This window comes from Lissotriton helveticus, chromosome 8, assembly GCF_964261635.1.
Source record: "Lissotriton helveticus chromosome 8, aLisHel1.1, whole genome shotgun sequence".
In the NCBI taxonomy this organism is placed as follows: domain Eukaryota; kingdom Metazoa; phylum Chordata; class Amphibia; order Caudata; family Salamandridae; genus Lissotriton; species Lissotriton helveticus.
Window position 1 is genome coordinate 900,697,497 of NC_136069.1, and position 23,730 is coordinate 900,721,226.

General features: G+C 45.0%; 1 protein-coding gene across 2 annotated transcripts in view; it reads left to right on the forward strand.

Moving 5' to 3' along the window:
* The window catches only part of LOC144772974 (coagulation factor X-like), a 484,958-nt gene that overhangs the window by 50,062 nt on the left and 411,166 nt on the right, over positions 1-23,730 (forward strand). For both annotated transcript variants that reach the window (XM_078657697.1, XM_078657696.1), the window contains exon 2: positions 10,465-10,625. In XM_078657697.1, coding sequence (XP_078513823.1) covers positions 10,465-10,625 — 161 coding nt within the window. The remainder of the gene's footprint in view (positions 1-10,464; positions 10,626-23,730) is intronic.

Here is a 23,730-nt window from a genome sequence, read left to right on the forward strand (position 1 = left end):
ACGAGTGACACAGAAGGTAGAAAAGTCACAGAAATCCAGGGGCAGCTAAGCAACAGAAGGCCAAAACAGGCAGAGAGACACTGGGGCCGCGAGGGGAGCAGATGGAAAAACGGGGCAGAGACACACGGGGGCAGCGAGGGGAGCCGAAGGGAAACCGGGCAGAGAGACACGGGGGCAGCGAGGGAGAGAACGGGCACAGGCGGTGCTGTGCGGAGGGGGAGCGACCTACCTGGAAGGGTCAAGGGTCGCTCCCCCATACAATACTATGCTACAACACACCCCTTACCATACTTTCATACAACAAACATCCATCGCCAGCAATCCACTGTCCTAAAACAACACAGCTACGTCATATGTTGACACAAATAATATAATACACAAACCCTCTAATAACCCTATGCCAGAACACCCACCCTCTAATTTCCACACAGTCAAGCTCATATGCCAACACAACAGTCATCATAAGCCAACAAACATACCAACACCCTCATGATTGTATGCCAACATACCAATCCTCATATGTCCACACAACCCCCGCATTATATGGCATTATGTGCTCTTCCCAACATCATATATGGCCGTGCACCCACCAATATATGTCCACAGCATCACCAGTATACACCCACACCCCTCCACTTAAACCACTAAACAGCCACATTCATACATGCACACCCACCAACATAGTTTTATACATCCACTTTAAATTATCTATTACAAACTAAAATAACATAGCATAACACTATAAAATGCCTACACACCTATCATCATATACCCATAAAGTCACAACCAAACACACACACACATCTACCATCTTTCATCTAAGTGCACCATTGTACACGCACATATATACTTTCATACATACAGGATGTAGCATTACAGCTAGAGCTGTCGACCTCGAAGCTGGGGAACCAGGTTCACATCTTGGCAGGGACGCTCAACATCTTGTGATTCTGGGCAAATCACTTAATCTCCCCACACCGAAAACAATTAATGTGTCCATCTGTACCAAAGCAGGTGCTCATGTAAAGTGCTCTGATAACTGATATCTTCAGGTTGAGTTTGCGCTATATAAAACCCTAAACATTTTTTAAAAATACACCCACACATCCACCAGTTTATCCCAACATACTGAGAATCCTCCTCCCTGAAGCCACCACTTACCAATGCTCTAATGTGGCACTCAAAGAACACCATCATCGAGCTATTTTCACACTATTAAACTTAATGAATCAGTGTCTGTAGCACATCTCATTTCTTATTTACTTTTGATCAGAGGGCTAGGAGTTGGGGTTCACTTAGCACAGGGAGACTGGGAAATAAGTTGAAGGCAGCACTTTAACTAGTGAACTGTATGACTTTTTAGTTTTTATAGCAAGGCCACTCTTAACATATTAGTGACTTCCCTCCTCCATTTCAATGTTGGTGTTTTTGTGTGAACAATACATATTTTTATTAAATACTAGCTTACCCGTTGCGCGTTGCTGCCATCCAAGAAGAAAGGACATTTACGGAAACTTGTTATGATAACATTCAATTTACATTGTGTCATTTTTTTTTAAACTTATCCATTTTAATATGAAATCTAGTCCACACACATGCAGAGATTGTCCTTATGCTTTGTTGATGGTCATTGCAAAAGCGAGTCACATCGGAAACTGTAAACGTTCAGTATTGTAAAGATTATGAGGGCCCGGGGGGGGGAGGCGATATTTAAAACATTTTTCTTTTAAAAAAAATTTGCCAGGAACCTTCGCGGGAATGTACTCAACAACTTTTAACATTTTTATTTGTCATTTTTTTTGGCCACAACCTTCGCGGGAGTGTACTCAACAACTTCCCAAAGTTTCATGACGATCGGATGAATGGTGTAGTAATGCATAAAGGACAAACGGACATACTTTTGATTTTATATATATAGATACTAAAATATGTATTGGTCACAAAAAAAGAGATAACTATAACTGATGAATTTCAGTTTTTTTTGTTTAAAATATTACGTTGCCACTTACATTTTCAACTAACTATAACGTCACATTATCCTTTGTTTTTTCCAGTGAATATATTCTTATATATATTCATAAGATATCTCCCCTAAGGAAAACCGTCACTCAGCAACACCTTTTCATTTATTTTGCTGCCAGAAAGGGCAATCCGGTTTGGCTTCACATAAGTCAATGTCAGCTTAAAATTGTGGTTGTCACCGCCAGATACATATAGTTTTCGTCCACAGATATAGTAGACAGACTATTGCATGATGGCATTATCAATGCCTGAATAGAGAAAACACCATGATTTCATTGACTTCTAAATTTTTGTATATATCTGTCAATTCTTTGAGCATAGTAGACAGACTACATCATATAGTATAAAGTACTGTTCTGCTATCGTACGGGGAACGCTGGACGGCACAAGTATAGTCCTGGGCAGTATATACGCCCCCAATACAGAGCAATCGAGGTTCTTCGAGGACATTAGCGGAGTACTATCGGACTGGGTGGGACAACACTGGGTGATAGGAGGGGATTGCAACGCAGTTATGGACACTACGCTGGACAGGTCACACCCACCACTGCATGCCACGGATAGTAAGAAACAGACAGTAGCACTGACACACTGGGCAAGCGGTTGGGAACTGGACGACGCATGGAGGACCCTACACACGAACAACAGGGAATACACATTTTACTCCCCACCGCACAGGTTACACACCAGGATCGACCGCATATTTTGCTCCAGGTCGCTGCGTGGGGCGATTAACTCAGTATCACACATGGGTAAGACACTGTCGGACCATAACCCGGTAGAATTGTCCCTACAATGGGGGAGGATACCCACTCCCATCCCGACATGGCGACTATCGCCGGGTTTACTAGAAGACGTAGTGTTCAAATCCTCACTGCTAGATACATGCACGACATACTTCACAGAGAATGAAAACACTGCCAGCAGCAGGCAAATAGAATGGGACGCCTTCAAGGCAACCTTGCGCGGAGTAGCAATGGGCACTAAAGTGGGAATGGAGCGCCTAGTACAGGAGAAGCTGAGAGCAGTGGAGGGAAGCTTAGCGGTGCTAGAGGGCGAAGAGTCAGGCACCGACGGTAACCTCACACAGTTGCAGGAGGCTCACATACAACATGCTGAATTGTTGGAAGAGCTAAGGTTAATAGATTATAGAGAATACACAAATAGGGTACATACGCAGGCTGACAAAGCTGGGGCACTACTGGCGCGCATGACACGTAATGTTCCGGACAGTGTCCCTATCACTGAGGTGTACGACCAGGATGGTGATATAGTGCAGACCCAATTAGATATAAATGATGCGTTCCGGAAATACTATGCAGACCTGTACGGTCCGCACGCGTCGCTCTCGGAACCAGAGCTTTAGTCCTTCCTGGCTGACATTTGTATTCCCCAACTGACAGATACACAACGACAGGTGCTCGCTAAGCCCATCACTCTGGCGGAAGTTAGGCAGACCATAAAAGCACTATCGAGGAACAAAGCACCGGGCTCGGATGGGCTACCGGCAGAATTCTATTCGACTTACATTGAGGTCCTGGCCCCCCGCCTCCTTGCGCTCTACAAAGAGGCGATGGAAAGTGGCGAACTACCTGAATCGACGCTTCAGGCACTAATAGTATCATTGTTGAAGCCAGGTAGAGATGCGCTGCAATTAGAGAATTACAGACCCCTATTGCTCCTAAACACGGATTATAAAATACTAAGCAAAATCTTGGCAACTCGACTGTCACAATATATCCCTGACCTAATACACCCAGACCAATGCGGATTTGTACCTGGCAGGAGCACTGCATTGAACCTGAGGAGACTGAGCCAACTAATGGCCACAGGGGAGGAAGGGGAGAATAACGAAGGATGTATATCACTAGACCTTAAGCAAGCCTTTGATTCCCTGAGGTGGGATTATATGCTGACTGTATTGGGCAAATTTGGCGTTCCACAGGCATACATAAAATGGATCGCCTTACTATACCACAAACCCACAGCACGCGTTAGGACTAATAGATGCATCTCCGCCCAACTTGCCATTGAAAAAGGAACTCGACAAGGATGTCCGTTATCTCCCTTATTATTTATAATAGCTCTGGAGCCCCTGATGATAAAAATCCACACTACGGCGGACACCATGGGGATAGTTTATTTATTATTTATTTATTTAGCGATTTATAAAGCGCCTGGTGACCCGGAGGCATCCCCGCGCTAATGATACAAGTGGAGACCAGAGGTGGAAGGGGAGCTTATTTGGGGAAAAGCAGAGTTTTCAGTTTTTTACGGAAGAGGAGGTGGCAGGGTTCCAGTCGCAGGCAGCGGGGGAGTGAGTTCCATCCTGCAGACGCTTTTACTACGAACCGTCTACCGCCAGTGCGTGCCTTCCTGAATCTCGGGACGGTGGCCAAGCGTTTGTTGTCAGAGCGTAGGAGTCTAGGGGCCTTGTAGGGGGTGACCATGTCTCTCAGGATAGAAGGGCCAAGACCATTGAGGAGTTTGTGGGCAGTGCACATCGCCTTGAATTCTACCCTCTGCCGCACTGGAAGCCAATGTAGGGCCTTCAGCGCTGGTCTGGCAGAGGTTCTGGAAGGGAGGCCCATAAGGAGCCGGGCTGCCGCGTTTGAGTTCGCTGGAGTTTGGCCAGGGTAGATTCAGGGGCTCCCAGATAGACAGCATTGCTATAGTCTAGCCGGGCAAGGATCAAACCTTGAATCAAGAGTTTCCTAGATAGGGGCGGGAGTAGTGGGAGGATTTTACGGATGGAACGCATAAGTCCGAAGCAGGTGCCTGCTGTTTTGGCTGCCCGGGTCTTCATGGACAACTCCGGTTCAAGCCAGACTCCCAAGGTCTTGATTTCTGGTTTCGGGGAGGGCACCTCACCGAAAGCGTCTGGCCAGACCGAAGGTGGGATGGTGGACCATTTCTTGGCCATGAGCATGACTTCGGTTTTCGATCCGTTGAGCTTCAATGATGACTCGCACATCCAGTGGTGGATTTCCTGGAGGCAGTTCAACAGATTGTCCGGGTGATTGTCAAGATGAAAGAGTGAGACGACCAGTTGCGTGTCGTCCGCATAGCTCACTATCTTGATTCCGAAAGGGGAGACGACATCCTCAAGGGGGGCCATATAAGCGTTGAACAAAGTAGGGCTTAATGACGACCCCTGGGGAACTCCACTAGTGAGGGGGAAAGGGGCTGAGCGGGAATTGCCATCCCATACCTGGAAAGAGCGGCCTGATAGGAGAGATTCTATCCCGCCACGGCCAGCTGGTGGAGTAGGACACGGTGATTCACCGTGTCAAAGGCTGCACTGAGGTCCAGGAGGATCACTGCCACTGACCCTCCTGAGTCCAGAATGCACCTAGCTTCCTCGATGACAGCGAGGAGGGCGGTGTCTGTACCGTGGCCAGGGCGGAACCCAGTTTGGGACCGACGTAGAAGGTTGTTTGATTCAAGGAACTGGGACAGTTGGACGTTTACCAGTTTCTCGGCTATTTTGCTGATACTGGGGAGGAGCGAGATTGGCCTATAATTGGCCAAGTCGGAGGGGTCTAGTTGGGGCTTTTTGAGAAGAGCCTTAACTACAGCGCTCTTCCAGCTCGGTGGAACAGAGCCCTGGGATAGCGAGATGTTGATGAGTTCCGTGATGGTGGGGAGGATAGTGGGAACGACTGCTTTCAGGAATCTGATAGGTACGGGGTCAAGGGGGGAGCCGCTATTCAGTTTGGCCAGGGCTGATCCTACTTCGTCCAATGATACTGCCCTAAAGGCAGTGAGTTGTGGGGGCAGTATATTTCCTGTCTGATTGGTGAGTGCGTCAAAGTCCATGTGATTAGGTAGACTAGGAGGCGGGAGGGAGACTAGGATACGGGTGATTTAGAGTCGAAGTAGGTTGCCAGTTCATCGCTTCTGTCCGGCGAAGATGAATTGTAAGAAGGGGGCGCCGGTATTTTCAGCAGTTCTTTGGCGATGAGGTAAGATTCTCTCGCTGAGTTGGTGGCATTACTTATTCTGGTGTCATAATATGCGGCTTTGGTGAACCTCAAGGCGGCTTTGTAAGAACTCACCGACCTACGGTAGGCGTCCTTGTTAGTATGGAGCCAGTCCCTTCTCCATAGTCGCTCCGTTTTTTTACACTCAATGCGGAGAGTTCTTAGTTCCGGGCTGTACCATGGAGCTGACCCAGTTTTCCCGTTTTTATCCTCACGGGTTTTTATGGGGAGGATGGAGTCGAGGGAGGTGGAGATCCACTCCCTGAACTTTCTGTCCGCGGTGGCTGGGTCCTCCGATGGACTAGGGGTTGCCTGGTCCAGGGCTTTGGCCCAATCCTCAGCCGAAAGTCTGGACCATGCTCTATCCCTAGTATAGGTGGCGGGTTTATGGGGTTTCCTAAAATCCCCTGGTAAGCGGAAGGGGACCAAAAAATGGTCCGTCCACGGGAGGGGGAGGGACTCTTTGGTTTGTAGGGTGTGGAGGTTAGTAAACACAGGGTCTAGTATAGGGTCTAGTACAGGGTCTAGGATAGTCCGCCTTAATGCCCTCCATATCATTTCTGCATATGCAGACAACATCTTGTTATTCCTACGTGACACGACAAGCCCATTGGAGCCGATATCGGAGGTGTTTGAGGTGTTCAGAGAGATATCGGGCCTTGCGATTAACGCGTCCAAATCATACGGGTATAGTTTTCACAGGCCCATGAGAACCACGCACATACAATTCTCACCCTGCCAATTCCAAATAGCACCAGTAACATTCAAATACTTAGGTATACAAATTTACAGAGACGCCCAAGATCTATTAGAGGGCAACCTGGGTAGAGCCCTTAATGCGCTAAAATCACAAATTCGATTTTGGAACACTTTACCACTGTCGGTCGCGGGCAGAGTGGCGATCTCGAAAATGGTGGTCCTGCCCAGACTGATATATTACTTCACGAATGTGCCTGTGCTAGTGCCCAGGGCCTTCTTTAAGCTTCTGAATACACTGGTGAAGGAATTGGTTTGGGGCACGGGCAGGAGACGTATAAGTTTAGCTAAACTGCAACTGCCGACGGACGGTGGAGGGATGGGAGTGCCTGATATGATAGCGTATGGGTACGCTTGCCAACTACAGTGGCTGGCTTACTGGCTGGCAGGTCGTACCCTACATGAATTGAACATGTCAGAGGCAGATAGGAGCGCGGATCACATACACCGATTGTTACTCCCCACGGCAAAAATAGCACCATCGCCCCCCCCCCTGCATAAGCTCGCAATACAACAGTGGAGGGCAGCACTAAGGTACATTGGCAATCAACTGGCCTATGCACCCACAATACCTCTTCTGGGCATCCCCTTGGGAACCGGAACACTCACAACACGCAAGCTGAGTTCATGGCACGAGGCTGGGGTTACACAAGTGGGGGACTTCTTCTCGGAGGGTAAACTTCTCACACATGCTGAATTTATGCGGATACACCAGGCACCGCGGTCGATGTTTATATTACATGCACAAGTCACGCACTACATTTCCACACACTGGGCGAGAAGAGGCATGGAACCGGAAATGACGGCTCTGCTCACTATGCAATATCTCATGGGATCAGGCAGCCGCTTAACAAAATGGATCACTAAGGGTATTAGAACGAGCAAAACTGTTCCGCTGCACTCACTTTGTACACGGTGGGAGGGAGATACAAGCGGAGACATTGGTGATAAGGGCTGGACAAGGATACTACAGCTCCCCAAGAAAGTGTCACGAAACCCTAAATTCAAATTCATTCAACTCATGATCGTACATAGAGCGTATCTAATACCGCACAGAATACACGTGATGTTCCCAGAGGCGTCCAGCCAATGCCCCAGATGTCACCGTGATGATGCGGATATGCTACATATGTTCTGGGACTGCCCCAAGTTGGGATATTACTGGGTCACAATCCACCACATCCTAGCGGAGGTTGCCCCAGGGAGACCCTATGGGCCGGTACTATACATTATTCTGGGACTGGGACACAAAGAGAAGAAGCGGAGTGTAGCCACTATATTCGTAGATCTAGCACTGTTACTAGCAAAGAGGATGATAGCAATGAAATGGAAGTCGGTGAAACCGCCGATTGTGGAGTCTTGGAGTAGCGAGGTGATAAGATGGGTAAAGGCGGAGGGTCAGGAGCTACAAAGGGAGGAGCGAAGAGGACTACGCAAACTACCGATTTCCTTAGACTGGAATTCGATGGTGATGGAGTATGAAAGGAGTGCAGAGGCGCACATCGAGTGAATGCCTGTATTGGTAGTGGACGTGATGGAGGGCAGAGGGGATGTGAGGGGACCCCTAAGTGGAGGGACGATCAAAAGATGCAGGAGATCTCATACACGGAGTGCAGGTTGCAGACGCGAAACAAGTAGTATATTACAGTACCACTGTGAAGAGGTAATGGCGAGGTGAATAGACGTTTTATCACGGAACATTAAAGAATGGACATTGCTCGCAAACGAAACGCCCTGTACCATAAGTAAGTGCCGGGGGGGAGTTTAGTTAACGCAAGATAAGAACTGAAGTACATCTGTAGTAATTTTGAGGTCACGGAGGGGAACACCCCGAACGATAAAAATGAAAAATGGTAATGTTGGTGTGCAGACGATAATGGCGCCATTGGATATTATGTATCTGACTGGAGAGGACATGTATGGATATATAAGTGTGCCCTTGATATGACAATAAACATATTTTCAAAAAAGTACTGTTCTGCTATGTCAGCAAATATGAACAAGAGGGTTGTACAGAAAGAACTTGAATCCCCCTACATAATATGAACAAATGTGCATATAATTTGATATTAAATCGATCTTGTACTTAAAGCATTTCCCACTTCAGTGTAACAATGGTCAAACAAGGTGAATGGTTATGTGTATAGTCTTCATGGCCATGTAATGATTCAGAAAAATAGAGATCCGGTCTAAGTGAATCGTCCCCAGTGTTTGACATGTATTAAACAAAAAGGGGAAAAGCTGAACTAATGGCCCCACTGGCAATGATGCTTTCACCTCAGCAAAGTTATTTTAACACATTTTCAAATGCTGTTCTAAGGGTGTATGTGTTGTGTAAGACAGCCTAAAAGGCACCAGTGCAGGAAGAGAGAGGCACAGGGCCAGATGTAGGTAGGATTTATTTACAGATTCTTAATTACCGAATTTTACCGATTCGGTAATTAAGAATCGGTAAATATGAAGGGGGGACATGTAGGACCATCCAGATGTTTTTTTTACCGAATCGGTAAAAATCTGTATTTACCGATTCGGTAAATACCGACCGGTAATGCCCATTCATTCCTATGGGCTTTGAAGCCCATAGGAATGAATGGGCATTACCGATTCGGTATTTACTGAATCGGTAAATACCGAATTCCACAAGGGTGCAGGGGGTGTCACTTTGACACCCTCTGGCACCTCCAAAAGAGGCTCGGGTGCCATGTGGCAGGCATACCTGCCCTAAGGGCAGGTCTGCCTGTCATATGGCATAGGTGTGCATGCACACATGTGCATGCACACCGGAATCGGTATTTTACCATCAAATTGAATTTGATGGTAAAATACCGATTCTGTAAGGCTTGTGGGACTCAGAAGAGTCCCACCTACATCTCAATTTTACCGAATCTGTAAAAATACCGATCGGTAAATTTACCGACCGGTATATTTACAGATTCGGTAAAAATACCGAAAGAGCCTGTTTCTGTCCCCCTACATCTCAAAAGCCAAATACCGGTCGGTAACGGCCGAAATCGGCCGTTACCGACCGGTATTTGGCTACCTACATCTGGCCCACAGTGCCATATCTTAGTAAATATGGTGCTGTTCTTCTCCCTACCTTTCAAACACTGCAACACTAAAACCTTGGTTACTATGCCGTATTGCATGACAAATTACTAAATTTGGCTCAATATTTTCATGTATACCACTTTTATGATACAGATTTGTGATAGGATGTATGTTAAAATATTGAATAAAAAAATATGAACTTTCAACAGTCAGAGTAATAGACATTGAATTGTGCAATAACTTGATGGGAAGCATACAAAGAGGAACTTAGATTTACTATTCTAACTACATATCATTTTACCTTGAAAACATTGTGCACATCAATAGTGATGCAGGTCGATATTAAAAAAATTAATTGTGATGACACAACTTTGGGAGAAATAAAAAACTGAAAATCTGTGTGCTGATAGCAAAGGTGCAAATAGGGTGGTGGAAAGATGGTTGACTAAATCGCACTCAATAAACAATATTTGTTCTGGCAAACACTTCCTTCCTCAAAAAGTGCTCAAAGAAGTGTAACAATCACTCATTGGGGCCAGTCACTATTACGTGAACGCTTTGGTGTGCATCCTTTTATTAACTGAATCACTATAGGGGTTTGAAACCACTTCAACCTGGACAAATTGACTGACTTAAAGGTATGCCTTTCTTCCAGTGTTCATTAAGAAACAACATGCAACCGAGATTCTACTAAGGCGGAAACGTGCAAATTCGGGGCTCGAGGAGTTCTTGAAAGGGAACATTGAGCGAGAATGCATGGAGGAACGATGCTCATATGAAGAAGCCAGAGAAGTCTTTGAGAATGACGATGCCACTGTAAGGTCAAGTAAATAGCCCACAGAGTCCAGTTAACAATTTTCTTGTCTGAATGTCTCTATTCAAAGGACAATAAAGTATTTTGATAAATTGTTAATGTTCTTGTTAGGCGATGGGGGTAATCCATGTCACGACATGGATTACCTCCATCAGATGAATCAACCATTCCTCTGTAAACTGCTGTCATAGGTTTCACATGCCAAATATGCCTGCCCATGTCCTCCATCTACCAGCTGTCCCAGTAACCAAAATGCCATTTACTACGGGTGTTACATTATGGCAATGTGACCCAGAGTTACTCTAAATGCCATTTTAGTTATTGAACCGTGGTGGTCACTAGTAGACTATGATGGTGTCAAAACGAATCAAGGTGTGTATTTCACTGAGGTAAGGCATGCAAGAGCATGCATTCTTCCAGTTAATACAGACACTCATACTCCACAGATGCCCCTTTGACTGTAATGGACAACATGCTAATATGTAGTGTTCTGCTTGTCCTCGTGAACTTGCGCTCGATCACGAGGACAAAGCAGAGTTTGTTGCCTTTTAAATCTAATGCTCGCGCACTGTTTACTTCCACATCTTTGCTTAACAAACTGTTTTGTACGTTTTCAAAGTGGTAACCGAACTTGGACAGTTAATACCATCTGTACTACAGGGCTGCATGCAACTTTTGATGTCTGATTAAGTACTTCAATAAATATACTTTCTTTATACAAAGAAGTTTAAGTGTAATCACTACACTTACAAATTGGCGACTTGGATAATGATTAATGCATAACATTTTTGGTCACTTAAAATATGTGATTATATTTCAGGATGTCATCCTTGCAATGGGACAAAACTGTCAAGATCACAGAGATAAGTTTTTACATGTTATATCATTGTTAAGCAAATTTGGCTTAACTATTGAACCTACAAAGTGTAAGTTTGCTGCTGACAAAGTAACATATTTAGGTCATGAGATAAGTGCAGTTGGTATTAACCCCAAAACAAAATTGTTTTCTGTTATCACAGAAGCTCCAAGTCCTAAAACCAAAGATGAGGTTAAATCCTTCTTAGGACTTGTGAAATTTTTTTCAAAATTTGTTGAACATTTCTCGAGCAGAACGTTCCACATAAGAGAACTCCTAAAATCAAAACATAATGTACAAGGTCCAATGCGTGTCAACAGGAATTCTCAGACATCAAGATTGCTAATGTTTCAACACCTGCCCTTCAAGGTTTTGACCCCCAAGGAAAAAACATAATCACTACTGATGCTAGCGGTACTGGCATGGGTGCAGTATTTTCACAAATTGATAAAAATGTTTTTGAATCTATTGTAGCATATGCTTCAAGATCTTTATCCCCAGCTGAATCACGTTATGACCGTGAAGCCCTTGTGTGTGCCTGGGCATTAGAACATTCTCGCACCTTTGTTTGGGGAAATGAGGTTGTCATCAGGAGTGACCACAAACCTCGTGTTCAAGTGGCATTGTTATGGGACCATGGGATTGAATCTTTTAAAAAAGAGGAATGGAATGATGCTATGATTGTTGATGATTGCTTGAACAAGGTTGTGGAATTTGTTAGCAATGGTTGGCCTCGTAAACTTGATATCTGTGAAATGAAACCTTTTTGGGAGGTCAGAAACGAATTATCTTTAGTAGATGGTAATCTCATGAGGGGCGAGAAGGTTGTTCCTCCTTCAGCTTTGAGGGAAAAAATACTTACTTTATGTCAAGAGGGACATTTAGGAATTTTCAAAACTAAGTGCATTGTCAAGAGTAGATTCTGGTGGCATGGGTTGGATATTTCAGTAGAAAGAATGGTCAGAGATTGTGGTTTATGCTCCTCGGCAGATAAGACTCTTAAAACCCTCAGGCCTCCCATGAGTGATTTTTTATGTCCAAATTGTCCATGGGAATGTGTTGCAGTAGACGTTATGGGTCCTGTTTGCAGTTCGGAGAAATATGTCATCTCTATGATGGACGTTTTTTCAAAACAGCCTGTTCTTAAAGTTATCAAAAAATTGGATACTGACACTGTTATTGCATTTTTTGACGAAGTGTTCACGTCAGAAGGTACACCTGCTACTATAACAAGTGATAATGGTGTACAGTTTACATCTGATGCTATTGTTCTTTACTTGTCTAAGTGTGGTGTGGTACACAAAACCACTTCTTTGTACAACCCCAGTGGAAATTGTTTAATTGAAAGATATAATAGAGTATTGAAAGGTGCAATCCAATTGGCTTGTAAAAACAATGTTTCATGGGAAATTCAAGTTGCTAAAACTTTGTGGGACTACAGGGTTGCTATAACTGATTCCACCAAGTTTTCTCCTTTCGAACTAATGAGAGGGAGGAAACCCAGAGCTAACTGGTATCCTGGCTGGCTTAACAATTCTGGTGAAGTTTATTGGTCCTCTGCAGAGGTTAAAAATCATTTGTCTATCAAACATGACAAGTATAAAAAAAATAATGATGCAAAACATGCTACCAAGGATGTTAAAATATGTGTTGGCTAATGGGTTAACATAAAAAAAACCTGGTTTTATTAAGAAAGTTGTTAGCAAATTCAGTGATCCTCAACGCATAGCTGTTTTAAAGAAAAATGCTGTCATTCTAGAAGATGGTAAGTGTTGGAACCTTAAGAGAGTGTCACTGTGCAATGCTCCCACTTCTAAGAATGAAGAAAAACCAAAGGTGATGATGGACGGAGCGTTGACAATACAAACACTCACCCCCAGTCAACTGATCTGGGTTTAATCCATCACCGTTCTTTAGCTCACTCCGCCACCCCAGCTCAGACATGGCCATATGCAAATCAGTCTGACCCTGTGCCTTATAGCTTTGTTCGCCATAAGTTGGCAGGGTATGCTCAGACGTGAGTCCCTTGCTCACTTTGCCACTGGATTCAAGCAAGCCGGGCTGAAGACGGCTGAAATGCCAGAAACCGGTCCTCGGAACCTTGTTTCCGGTCCAGGGAGGGCATGGCTTGGCAGTTCGGGCTGGACTGTTCCCATGAGGCACAGGGTCAGACTGATTTGCATGTCGCCATGTCTGAACTGGGGTGGCAGAGTGGGCTAAAGAACGGTGATGGATTAAACCCAGATCAGTTGACTGGGGGTGAGTGCTTGTATTGTCAATGTTCCATCCATCATTTCCTTTGGGTTTTCCCACTTCTAAGAATGTCATTGATAAACATTGTAAGAGGTTTAATGATACTAAGAATGTTTCACAGACTCATCGTGTTGTAGAGGATACAATTGGCATCCAAAATGGTTTAACCCCTATCAAGGATGCCGACATCAGCAGAAAAAGAGTCATCAGACATCCTACAGCTTTGAGCGATTATGTATGTGAATAGCTTTCAATTATTTTGTGTAAAAGAGATGTGTAGTTTTCTGCTTGTCCTCATGAACTTGAGCTCGTCAGAGAGATCACGAGGACAAAGCAGAGTTTGTTGCCTTTTAAATCTAATGCTCGCACACTGTTTACTTCCACATCTTTGCTTAACAAACTGTGTTGTACCGTTTCAAAGTGGTAACGGAACTTGGACAGTTAATACCAGGTGTACTACAGGGCTGCACGCCTCCTTTTACTTCAATAAATATACTTTATTTATACAAAGAAGTTTAAGTGTAATCACTACATAATATTTTAGGGCCTGATTCCGATCTCAGTAGGAAAGCCCTCCGTACGACTCTGATCCGGAGGGCCTTCTGAGCAAGATGTGCTCCCAGAGCCCGAACGAACGAGTTGATGCTGCTGTGTGCTTACGGAGTTGGTTCGCTCAGACTCCCAGTGAACTCTATGGGAGCCTGTGGACAGTCGCATACACAGACTCCCATAGCAGAAAAGGGGTGGGTGAAAAAAAGCGTACACCCTGTGGCAGGCACCCCATGGTGCCCACCACACTGTGCATCCCTGGTTACGGGAGACCCATGGGCACACCCCGACGAGACAGTCGGAGGGCCTTGGGTGAAGGGAGGACTGCTATTGCCCCCGAAGTATGCTCCAGACAGCAGTTTCATCTCTCTGAGACCGAGGCGAAGCAGCTGTCCGAATTGTGTATAGTATTTGGTTGGTCGGAATGTCGGATCCATAGGCCACATGTATCTAGCGGAAGGCGACAAGCAAGTGAGAAACACCCCTTGGTACCATGCCCTGTCTGAAGACCCAGTGAAGCAAATTCAGGGACAGATTGCTCAAATTCTAGAACTTGCGAAAAGAAGGTGGTTTTCTAGGGGATAAAGAATACGATTATCTTCTCAAGAAATTTCCAAGGACTCCCGTCCTTTATCTTTTACCGAAGATTCACAAGAACTTGCAACAGCCTCCAGGCCGCCCGATAGTTTCGGGCTGCGATTCATGCCTGGAACCAATAGCACAATACGTTTATTTTTTCTTAAAGCCTTTTCTTAGCAAGGTCAAGTCTTACCTTAGAGACACGACAGATTTTCTACTGAAAGAGGAAGGTACCCCATTTGATGCCCAGTCACAAATAATGGTTACCCTAGACGTCACATCCCTTTATACTCAAATTCCCCAAGAGGAAGCACTAGAGGTCATGCAAATATACCTTGATAAAAGAGAAAGACCCCATAGGGTTCCTACCGCGTTTATTTTACAACTAGCTGAAATAGCACTGAAAAAAAACTATTTCACCTTCAATGTTGAGTATTTCATGCAAGTGAAGGGGACTGCCATGGGTTGTCCTTATGCCCCAGAGATGGCAGTCCTCTTCATGGCACAGTATGAGGAGAAATTTGTAGAGGTGAATAACCCCTTCAAACATCACATCACACAGTGGTATCGATACATTGATGACGTCTGGCTCCTGTGGCAGGGGAGCCAGACCGAATTAATGGGATTCCATAGTTGGCTCAATGCAAGACATAGAGATATCCAATTTTCCATCGAGCATAGTACTAATCGCATGACATTCCTTGACGTGGAGCTCATATGTGACCAAGGTCAATTAAAACATCTTTGCTCAAAAAGCCCACCGACAGGAACACAATTTTACACCACAAAAGCGCTCACCCGAGAAATCTCAAATCCAATTTGCCTTATGGCCAACTACTTAGGATCAGAAGAAATTGCTCTGACATCCATGACTATGACAAACATGCCCACAATTTTTGCTCTGCCATGCAAGAAAGAGGCTACCCAAAAAAGCTCCTCAAACATTCTTTGAAAAGAGCTAGATATACGCCTCGGGAATGCCTACTTCAGGTTAAGAAACGTACACCGTTAGACAAACTTGTATGTGTTACCACGTTCGGCCCTGATACACACAAAGTACGACAGGCTGTGCTTAAGAACTGGCACCTTTTGGAAGGGCTGGATTGCCCTTTTCCTAAACCGATTTTTGCTTATAAGAAAAATCATAGCATTGTGCAACAACTGATCAGAGCTGATATCTCATTACCTAAGCCAAAAAGCGACTTGCTGTCACAATGGAACTTGAAGCCTATTGAGGGCCACCACAAGTGTGGCAACTGTGTAGCCTGCCCCAACACCATCGAAGGCAAGGAATTCACACACCAAGGAGTCAGATGGTCACACACAGATTTTTCTAATTGTAGGACTAAAATGTGGTCTACATGATACTGTGTCCTTGTTTGAAAATGTACATTGGCAAGACTAGCCAACAGATCAACCACAGGATCAGTCAGCACCGGTCCAGAATCAAGAAAAAAGTGATGTCAGCTCCCATGGTAGAGCACTTTTTGGGTAAGGGTCACGATGAGCATGACTTCAAGTGGTCCGTCTTACACATAGTAAAATCTACAAATTAATGCCTTGATGTCGAACGAATTCTGCTTCAAAAGGAAGCATACTTGATTTTGAAATTTAATAGTGCACAAACCGGGCTAAACAATCTCTCAGCGGCTGTGAGAATTAAAAGTTTTTTCGTGAGTGACTTTAATGTCAGGCATGACTTGCCAGGCTTGGCCAGTGGGCCCGATTCTTCTATTTTCTGTACAAACATAACTTCCATGGAGTCTATGGGGACCATCATACTCCATCAGCATTGATTTATTCACACAGTTTGTCAACAGGTTGTTCTTAAAGGGAACTGCATTAGAATGCATATTCTTTGTAATCCATTAAGCATATGCTCTCACCTTGAAATTAACCTTTTAAATAATGTAGCGCCCACATCATAATTTAGCAAAACGTGGCCTTCCACACACAGTTTATTTGTTGAATTTCGATTTTTTTGAATTTCGTTTTTTTGAATTTCGATTTTTTTTAAACTACTAGACCCATAATGCACTTGGGCCCCATTCATATAAATCCAGCCCACAAACAAGCCGGCCATTTTGAATCATACCTCGAAGAACCCGGTTGCTGCAGAAGCACTTTTGGAGAAGGTAACTTTTTAATCCCAGGGTCATTCCTCTGAGCCAAGAACTTATTTGTATTTGAATCATTTACAAGTGTTCCTTTTACTTGACAGGAACACAAGTGTTTGGACCATTTTCAATTTAAGAATAACGAAGCCTGCACAAGGAAGGCTCTTGCTGTTACATCACAGGGCCCTTTTAAATATGTAGAGAACGGCATAGCCCTGTCCTTTCTGGTTTTTTCCAAATCGATTTATACGCACTCACTTTATTTCTGGCAGGAAAACACACGGAAGGTCATATTTTACAAGCCATCTCGCCGTTTGGCGGCACATACAAGGTTAGTGCTTGGTGAGATCTTTGCAGTCGACGTAGTCGATTTATATATTGATATGGCACCAATACAAACGCTCAGTTTATCTTGATAAATCATGCCCTGATTTTTCAGATTGAATTGTCTGCCCATTGAAAACGATTGATTCCCTTGGTCCCCCCTTTCCCCTGACTACAAGTCCCACAAGTATTCTCCTTCCTAGAAAAAGAGCCTGGTATGTAGACTCTCCTTATGTACATACTACTAGTGAATGCATTTTTAAAGTTGAGGCTTTCATTTCAAGAAAATGGTGAAACGCTTTTTTCTTTGCATCTTTCAGACACAAAGAATAAAAGCCCTGATGAGAGCCCAGGGACACTTGTCCTGGTCTCAAAACGCGTTGGCAGCTTTGGTGGAATAGAGCATTATCAATAAACAATATTAGGCTTGGCCAGTTCAGATATTATCAATTTTGAGTCATTCAGTTGTTCTCTATTCCCCATTCTTTTGATTTTTTCATTCATTGATTCTATATGTATGTGATATTTGTTTTCTGTTATGTATTAATTTTTGTGTAGGATGTTGGATGTTTAAAAATCATTTTGACACTGTTTTGTTTCTATGTGTATCAAACCATTTGTATATAAATTGAATGTACAGTCCTTATTTCTGTCTATTGATGTTAAAATATATTTCTAACATTTAAAAATAATTGACATTGAATAAGCATGCCTGGTAAATATTTTTCTAACCTGAAAACGTTTTTTCGTTCAAGTAGGAGTGGTTGAGGCAATTTTCATGTTGTATGCTAGGATCCATAGGGCGGCACAATTCAGCTACAAACAAGTCGTACAGACAGGTTCGGGTCCCGGAAAATATTCGGTCAGCGAGTACGCGACCTTCGCATCTTACATGGTTGTCCGTACCTGTGTACGATTCGGTCGTAAACAAGGTGTTAGATTTGGGGGTCTCTAGTTGGCAGAGGTAGGTATCTTTGACAAATCGGGACCCTTGCGTCTAGTCAGGGAAAGGGAGACACACTCCTAAAATAGCACCTGCTCACCCCCTTGGTAGCTTGGCAGGAGCAGATAGGCTTATCTCAGAGGCAGTGTGTAAAGCATTTGTGACCACATACAGTAATCCAGCGACAACATTACAAAGGGATGCCACACATGTTGTATAGCAAAAATAAGTATCTTTATATAGGTTTATCACAAGACAATTAAATACAAAAGGATCCACAGACTGTTATCAAAAATAGAGTTCTTGTTAGGAATACTTGATTCAAAGTTCTTTACGAGTCGGTAGCGTCCTCCGACTACGGCGATGTTAACACAACAGAGTCTTGCAACTCCAGCTGACCGTGTCAAAACGGGTCAGCACAGCGGGACAGACTCGGTCACAGTACCTTTACTCGTTGTGGCAAAGGTAGCATTGCAAAATGGAAGCGGTGCAGGGCGCGGTGTCCTCTCGATGCGGTGCAGGCAGTGGCTCGGTGATGTCGTAAAGACAACGTCGTTGAGACCAAGGCAGTGCATTGCAGGGCAAGACGTTGCTCGATGCGGTGCTGACAGGTTGCAGTGCAGCCGCGGTACCGTTTGGCGGGAGTTGACATAGGTCAGACCAGCTCGTTTCAGTGCAGCGAGGCGGTGCGCAGTGCGGTGCCCACAGGTCACGGTGCAATCAGCGGCTCGTTGTGGCGGCATTGACGTCGCTGTATTAAGAGAGGTGATGTGCAATGGATTAGGAATAATTTTCTGGAACGTAGGGTGATGGAACGGGAGGAAGTAGAGCTCCAAAAACCGGGAGTAAGAGCCAATTAATTACATACTGCAGACTACCCCGAAATTGGAACCCTACTTGTCCATTGTGTCTTGGTCCTTCCATCGCAATCTCCTTGTCAGATTTAGACTGAATATTATTCAATATTCCTTGGGGAATTACCCTGTATGGGGAAAATTAGATCCTTCTATCCCCTGTAGCTGCGACAATTTTTCTGAACAAACCCTGATGCACTTTATTATGTTTTGTAGCTACTACGAGGACTGTAGGAAACAGTTTTTACTACCTATTCTGAGAGAAGCAGGGTTTATACAAGTTCGTCCCGGTCTCCGTTACCTACAGCTCCTAAGTAGCACTAAAGTAATATTCGGGGTCGCAAGCTTTTTAGTTGGAGCTACACGTATTAAGTCTAAACAATTGAAGTTAATCGTTCCATGATATGTTTTTTTTAAATCTACTGACCATTAGCCGTTCTGATGATTTGCATTATTGCACTATCCCATGTAATTATATGAATTTGTTCTCTTTTATGTTTCTCCTTTTTAACTAAACTTTTTACATGAAATGTTTTTATTACATGAAATTGTTGTTTGTATATTTGTGCTGGAAATGCTTTTATGATTTTAATGAATCGAATAAAGCTTGTATTGACTTGACTTGACTTGACGTCGCTGTCCGTGAGACCAAGGTTACGTTGCAAGATGCGGACAGTGCTTCTGGGCGGTGCCGTTGGGACACAGAGTCGGTCGTCGGAGTCGGTCACAGCTCCCTTTCCTCTGTAGTGACTGAAACAGCGTTTCCAGAAGCTGTGCATAGAGGTTGGTGAAGTTTACTGGTCCAGAGACTTCGGCCAGGGGGCAAGCTCTCTCTCAAACCCTTGGAGATCCGTCACAAGTTGATGAAAGTGCACACAAAGTTCCTCTCTCCTCTCGTTGGCAGTAAGGCAACCACTGCAGGCCAATCCCTCACACTTAGGGATAGTCTCTCCTCAGTCTTTCTGGTTCCTCTCCTCAGCAGAGGTTTTTCTAGTTTCCCAAAAGTGATCTAATTCTCCGAGGTCTGGGTCCCCCTTTTCATACACAGTTTTCCTTTTTTCTCTGGTGGCAGAGAGGCCTTTGGCTAGTCCAAACCAGTTCTGGTCTGTTCTGGGGCACTCTGTTGACAACACTCTGGCTTTCCTTTCACAGTGTATGCCAAGGACATCAGAAGCACCCCAGGAGGTGGAGTCAGCATTGTGAAGGGACGGTGCGGCCCTTTTCAGGTCCCAGGTACATCTCCTCCCACCCAACTACATGTAGATCATCCTATTCATCCCTGGGCTGACTCACCCTGTCTCCTGGAATCCCCCAGCCCCTGTCACTCAAACTCCAGACAAGGAATACACAACGCAGCAGAGGCAGGCTTCGATGGTGAGACAAGAAAATACCGACTTTCTAAAAGTGGTATTTTCGAACACAGAATTTTAAAACCAACTTCCCTAAAAGATGCATTTTATCATTCTGAGTTCAGGTGTACTAAACTTGAATTTCTACCTAGTTCCTTGAGGCAGTCAGGATTATAGGATGTAATAATCAAACTGGCCATTCTGGCCTAAGAGGAACAGGTAGCCTTGCGATAGTAAAGAACGAAGAGGCTATAATTCACCATCAGGACATGCTACACACATCAAGGCATGTCCTACCTTTTACATACAATGCACCCTGCCTGCGGGCCTACCATAGGGGTGACTAATTAATATGCTGAAAAGGGAAGGTTCGGGGCCTGGCAAGGGGGTACACTTGCCCAGTCAACATGGCAGTCAGAGACCGCACACAGGCTCTGCGATGGCAGACCTGAGATGCACTTTACGAGGCTGCTTCTGTGGGTGGCACAGCCAGTTCTGCAAGCCCACCAGCAGCGTTTGGTTTACATGCCACAGGCACACTCTGTGCACTATACTAGGGTCTGACAGGTAAACCAAACCAGCCAATCACGTAGTCACTAATTCGTACATTAATTTACCATAGGGAGCACTTGCACTGTGGCACTAGACAGCAGTGGCACAGTGCCCACATCGATAACCTGCAAAAACACATGAGGCAACAGAAAAAAAGGGAGACCCACGCCAATGTGCCAGGTCTAACACAAGGGCTATCAATCGGATCTGGGAAAGCCAAATCCAATTCAGAGACCTCCTGAGTGTCATAGGAATCGGACCCTTAATGTGTAGGATAGTGCATTGTACAGGGAGGAGCACCAGCTGTGTGAGCTGCCTGAAAGTGTCCGCGAAGGCTTGGGTCACCAACTCCAGAGAAAGAAATGGAACTAAGTGTGATTCACGAATATAGAACTCGATGGAGAAGCATAAAAATAGCAAATACACAATTAAGCACAGAGATAATATTATTTTGTTAGTTGGAGACATACCTGCATAACAGGCTTGAGCAGCTATTTCAAGTTCCCAATAGTGTAGCTATCTTGTAAAGATCGCCTTTAAGCTACAGACATTGCTCAACAGCATGGTTTGCAAGTGAGACAAATGCTCACTCTGGGCCTTCTTCCTGAAGAGCATAGTGACATTGTATTTTATTTAATAGTATTGTAATGTAATTGCATTAATAGATTAATAGCATCAATAATGCGCCATCTTTACTTGGGGAATGGTAGCATGCTACTGTTTAGGGGTGAGCAGACAGAAGTGTGTGTCTCTGATGTGGCCTATGTCGGTAGACAGTTATTATTAACAACAAGGGGTGGTGAGGGACAGAGTCTCTGAATTAAGCAGAATACTCTCACCCAGTCAAGAGATCAGGGCTAGATCCAACACCGTTTTTTAGCTCATTGCACCATCCCAGTTTCAGAACCTGGCTGTATGCAAATTAGTCTGTTCCTGTCCCAGTGCATGATGGGAACAGGGCAAACCAAACTACACAAGCCAATTCTTACACTGGGAAGGAAACAAGCTTCCGGGGACCGGTTTCTGGCATTACAGCCGTCTTCGGCCCGGCTTGCTTGAATCCTGATGGTGCAATGAGCAAGGGACTCATGTCTGAGTATACCCTTCCACGCTTAGGGTGGACAAAATTATTAACAACAAGGGGTGGTGAGGGACAGAGTCTCTGAATTAAGCAGAATACTCTCACCCAGTCAAGAGATCAGGGCTAGATCCAACACCGTAGACAGTTATTGGCACTTTATCACAGCCAAAGTTGTGATAAACTTATCGCCCCATTCACAAGCTGCCACTAACAGCCCATAACACCAGTTTAACTGCAATAGCAGTCACAAAAAGCATCGCCAGAGATTACCCCGGCAACTAACGCTAATGATATGCAGATTAGGCATTCCTGTGCAAAAAGCCATGACAACACCACTCCACAACATTCTCAACGACCAGCCAGATCGGCGATGAGATCAAAAAACATGCAAAAAGGCATGTTAGCAGCAGGAATTTAACACCTGCTCTCACCTGGTGTAAAATCGGACAACAACCCGCACCAGACAAGGGAGCACAGCCCATAACCACAAATGAAGAACAGATGCCCTGGAGCAACAGATCATGCAGCCCGGAGCCCGATATAGGTCAACAACATCCACCGCCACCATGCCTCAGACTCCCCCCCCCGACCCTACACCGGGAACCCACCCCTCCTTGGATATAGATATTTCACATCAACTCCATGAAATTATGAACCAAACTAATTGCCGGAAGTCACACAATCACAACACCTAACATAAATCTGTGGCCAGAAAAAGGAAAATCATACATTCATATCATAATAACCAAATAATACGTTTATTACATAATTAACACAAAACAACAATTCTGACAAGGCATGGTGGGTCTTCTCAGAACATTCTGTAAGTCACAGCATGCAAAACAGAAATCTAGATAAGAAGGTGTGTCATGCGCTCATCAAAGTACAGAGAGAGAGAGCCGGATAGCCAGAGGGAGAGAGGGAGAGAGAGAGAGGGAGAGAGGGAGAGAGAAAGAGAGTGAGAGACAAAGAGAGGAAGAGAGAAAGAGAGGGAAAGAGAGTGCTGACACTGCAGACCTTGGTCTCACTGCTCATCTGCAGCCACCGGTGTGTCTCTAACCACGTGCCGGTATGCACTGCAGTCCCCCAGGTCCCTCATCTGAAACAGTTTCCAGGGACATGAATGGCAGAGTCCATATAGTTGCACATGCCATCAACACTTGCCTGCCCCTGCGCACACCGGCTGCTGCACTCGGCCCCTTCCGCCGACCAGCGTTGATTGCCTGCCCCTGTGCAACCGGGCCTCACTGCTCACCTTCCACAACCGGCCTGTCTCCAAGAGGGCCCACCAAGTACCGGTAGGAGCTCCAAGCCCGGGGCCCGCGACCATGGCACCCTCCACATCATGCAGCCCCGCACCGCAGGCCACCAGGTCACACACTTGATTCTGGGTCTTGATTTTGCAATGGCAGAGACCATATCTGTGCACACTGTATCATCGCAGGCTTCACACCTGCTCAGCCCTATAGGTGCCACTAACTCTGTGATTCGCGAGTTAACGCCACGTGGTGGGAGTCCCACACTGCCTGCTGGCTCAGGCAAACACTGCAGTGCAGCAGGGCTCACACTAATGCTTGCCAGTCAAGACCACCAGGATGGCACACTCGCTCAGCACTTTAGGTGCCCCTTTCTCACTGCACCGCAAGACAC